This window comes from Geospiza fortis, unplaced genomic scaffold (genome assembly GCF_000277835.1).
Source record: "Geospiza fortis unplaced genomic scaffold, GeoFor_1.0 scaffold171, whole genome shotgun sequence".
Lineage (NCBI taxonomy): Eukaryota > Metazoa > Chordata > Aves > Passeriformes > Thraupidae > Geospiza > Geospiza fortis.
In genome coordinates, this window is record NW_005054313.1 from 3,412,922 (window position 1) to 3,417,124 (window position 4,203).

Consider the following 4,203-nt stretch of genomic DNA (forward strand, 5'->3'; position numbering starts at 1 on the left):
GTTCTATTTTTGCTTGTTTAAGAAGTGGCTCTCTGGAACAGTCATCGTCACTAGAACAGACACTTTTCTTGGTGTACTTTTGGAGATGGAAAGCAATATCTTTTACTGAAACTGAATTGGGGCCAGGAAATATAAGTGCTATCTAAATGAAGAAAACAAAGAGATCTGAGTGTCAATAAAATCTAATAGAACAACAGGAATTGTTACATTAAACAGACATTTTCTACCCTGTCTATAAACATTTAAATCAGGACAAGATGAAATAGTATCTCTTAAAAATATTCTATTGTCCAATATAGTGTTAAATCCATGTTAAAAACATGTTAATGAATTGAGATCCTTAACAGAGATTTTTAATTAATGTTACTTCCATGCCTCTACTACCAACTCTAACACTTCTGTATAAAAAGATTTTTCAGCCAAGACAATGGTGTCAGCCCTGAGGAAGTTCAAATGTCACTTGTCACTGCAGTAAATGGGGCAGGAGGGCCAAAAAAGATAGCTTACCATTTAAATGAACATATACATCCAAGTTCATAACTCACTTTTTTTGTGCTCTATGCTGTGATAGACAAGACTTGAATTTTAGTTGTTTTCCTCTGTCATAGTGAATGTTAAAAATTTTAAGGAGGTTTAAATATTGCAGCTGCTAAATATGAGCACAACATTCAACTGCTGTTTAACTTGCTTCAAGCTGAATACTTTAAATATAGGCAAAATTTCTTCCGATACACAGTAAATCCAGTTCTCCATTATGTGAGGAGATGAACATAGAAAATTTAAGCTGGTTAAATACTGCTGCAGTCTTTCTCAGCTTCGGAGAAAAGGTTACAGTCCAGAACTGTGTGTTTGCAGAGCTAATCTTTGACAGAGCACAGGATGGACTGCACTAATGGAACAGTGGTTTCCTCCCTGCAGGGCACTACCACTGCAGGAGGAAGCTGCACCTCCCCAGCACAAAGCCTGGCTATCTCTAGAGAATCTCTTACTTCGTGTCTCTTCTCTTCATACTCTGGAATGCAGGGGTATTTATAAATGGTAACATCATCAGGGGCCAGGAGCTTAGCGTGCACAGCGGTGCTTTTGCCATCTGTTTCATTTGGGTGTTTAATAATGTCAATCTTCAAAGGTAACTAGAGTAAAAGGAGAAAAAAGCAGTGTTTATCATCATATTTACAAACATCTATTAGAAACTTACAAGAACTTATTAGAAGTTCCAAGAACTTATCTATTAGAAACAAACAAGAACTTATTCAAAATTTGGAAAAATTCCTATGGGTGTGTAATTAAAATGTATGTGATGATTTTTTTAAAATAGGTTTAGAACTAAGCTAGAGTCAGAAGAAGCACCTACTACATTCAATTTATGCAAATAGCTAAGGAAGCAGTGGTGCACTTTGGAATGCTGCCAGCAGTAGTGTAGTAAAATCTCCAGAAATAGAATCAATAAGGTAAGCTGGATGTGGTCTTAATTTGAGCAATATAATGGTTCTGAATGTCAGTACTTATCTCTATTATGTATTCACCCAACTGTGAAAATTACTATTTCAATGAAAATATACCTAAGTTTACTAGGTCAAATTTCAAAAGTACTTCTGAAGTATTTTTATGATGCTTTCAAACTCCACTGTCTTCAAAATGCATTTCAGAACATAACTGATTTTGAAAAACATCTCAGTCCTCTCTTATAGTTTCCCCAAGTAACTCAGCTGAAAGGCATTACACTATTTATATTTTAACAGCAGTTACCTGAATTATAGAACCATGACATATAGAAATGTCTTTTAGGTCACATTTTATGTAAATTTCACCCTTGGTTTTGGACAAATTTTTTGTTCACAATATAACATTTTCTGGCCAGAGTTATTAGAAACTGAATAATGTGCAAGAGCACCATAAAGAAACTTTCAGCAACTAAGTGGAAACACAGTTGCATGAGAAGCTGAGTGACTCCAGCCTATATTCTCATCTAGAAGATACATAAATGTTTATGCGAGGATTGGAACATTTTCAGTGTTGGTACATGTAATTCCTCAAGTAAGAACACTAATTTTATCTAACTGTGGTTTATTCATACTTATAGCTGTGTTCAAAATGAATGTCTGTAAAGAATGAGTCAGAGTAGTCAGAAAAGACTATTCTCTGTCCACAGTAACTAAAGCCCCAAAGATATTATAAAACATTATTAAGAAATACTAACCTTCACAGTTGGAATTTCTTTGGTAGGGACAGTTTCAACAGGAACAAAGCATGTATAACAATAAAACATCCTTGAACTATTGCATCGGGGGCATTTTGATCTCCCACTCTTTTTTGCCTTTTCCAGTACCTCCTGGGATGCTAACTGTAATTGTTGAAGTGGATTATCTTGAATTGATGATGGAGTCTGCAGTAGGCTTTCCAAACACTCAGTATTTATTTTTGCTCCTTGAGCATTTTCTTCATTTAAAAGTGTAGGTGAATTTAAAGACATGGTTAGCTGAAACAGACAAAATGTTGTTAAATAAAAAGCCAATTACTATGAACTAATCTACTGGAAAATATTCTGTATTATCCCATTTAAGAATGTATTTCCTACAACAGAAAGAATAATAGAATCATCTGATTCAAGAGATTTGCATGAGATAAACTGGAAAGAACTTGAGATCTGCATCCTTAATGCACAGATGCACATTCACTATCCCACTCACTTAAGTCCTGCAGAAGTCTATTATTTCTCTGTTGTTAAGATCTGTGCCTAAATGTTTATGAAAACACTGTAACCAGTGTTCACCTGGATGAGCAATCCCATTAGTCTCCAACATGGCTACTGACAAGGAATTATATGCCTACAGGATAGAAATTTGTAAGACAAAAGTTAATTGTGCTAATTTAGATCTCTATCCTAAAATTTATTGCGTCTGGGCCAACCAAATAACCTGAATGAAATCTCTGTTGGATAGAACTTTGTGAAATAGAAGAATTTTTCCAGGAGAAGAGCTTGAGGCTGAAAAGTAACAGCTAGAAAAGGGCTTTGGTGCCCCATGTTCCAGATAGTAAGTGCTGACCCAGTCTAGACTTCCACAAGTTTGTGTTTATTTAGTAACATCGATGGAATTTTGTCAGGCTTTCTTCAGGACAGCTGTTGTCTCACCCTCTGCAACTGGCACAGAATTTTCACCACTTAGGAAGGCATGAGAAACATGACCATGTGCCCACCCCGGGGCAGACAGAATTAGGGCTGCTGTGCTGTCACAGCCCCCTCACTGCTCTCTCATCCCCAAATCAGCCCCAGCCAGGAGTCTGCACAGCCTGCAGTAGTTATAAACTGCCTTTGGCACTTTGTGCTGCGTCACATGCAATGAAAGAAGTTCTTCTCAGGATTTACTTTCAGCTAATTTAGGTTTACTTTTTCATGTCAAGGATCACACTTATGAAATCGTGTAGCAAAGTCATGTTTAACAAAAACAAACAAACAGTAAGTCCTGAAATGTAATCCAAAATGAAGCATTTAAATAAAATCAAGTGTAATGTAATTGGAAAGTAACAAAACCAAAAAACTAAGCTAAGTTTCCAACACCAAATTAAAATCAATTCCAGAAAAAATTGTTATTTTCTGGTAAAATTAAATACTTATGCATGCTATGATACCTTCCCCTCTGCCTCTGCCAAGGTCTAACTTTTGAAAGGTCAGGGAAGTCCACTCAAATAAACACAAAATCTAATATGCATACTAATTTTCCTAGCGCAATTTGCTTTCAAGTTTCTCTGAGATAAAGCCAGTATAGTTGACATCTCAGAGCAACCTGTGCTATTGTCAAGTTTCCTCAAGAAGCAGAGGGCGAGAGGCCCTGGAATTGGACATGCATTCCCAGCCTGCAAACTGACTCTTTTCAGTGGAATGTCTTACACTCTGTGCCGCTCAACGGTGACACCCTGGAGCACTTTTGTTATCGATGCTGACAGGGGATACGCTGTGGCCTCAAAATAATAGCTGTGCCCAGGCTGCAGCACTATACATATAGTACAGTACACTTCAGGAAATGACAGGCTAGAATTTTAAGACCCAAATCTCATTTTTGACAGATATTTTTAAGACTAAACAACAACTCCATCTGCACCTCATCTCTAAACCCCTGGTAAATCGCTGCCGGTGGAGGGTACCCTCCACACTCCAGCCGCAACTCTAGGACAACGCCGGCCGGTGCACCTCGGTGGGCGGTG

General features: G+C 37.4%; 1 protein-coding gene across 1 annotated transcript in view; it reads right to left on the minus strand.

Moving 5' to 3' along the window:
• DTWD1 (DTW domain containing 1) overlaps nucleotides 1–4,195 on the minus strand; it is a 10,319-nt gene extending 6,124 nt beyond the window's left edge. Inside the window, 5 exon segments of the mRNA XM_031055988.1 lie at nucleotide 1; nucleotides 3–142; nucleotides 990–1,133; nucleotides 2,201–2,479; nucleotides 4,101–4,195. The exon segment at nucleotide 1 is cut by the window's left edge and continues 103 nt beyond it. Coding sequence (XP_030911848.1) covers nucleotide 1; nucleotides 3–142; nucleotides 990–1,133; nucleotides 2,201–2,473 — 558 coding nt within the window. The 5' untranslated portion in view covers nucleotides 2,474–2,479; nucleotides 4,101–4,195.
• Between the last annotated feature and the right edge of the window lie 8 nt (nucleotides 4,196–4,203).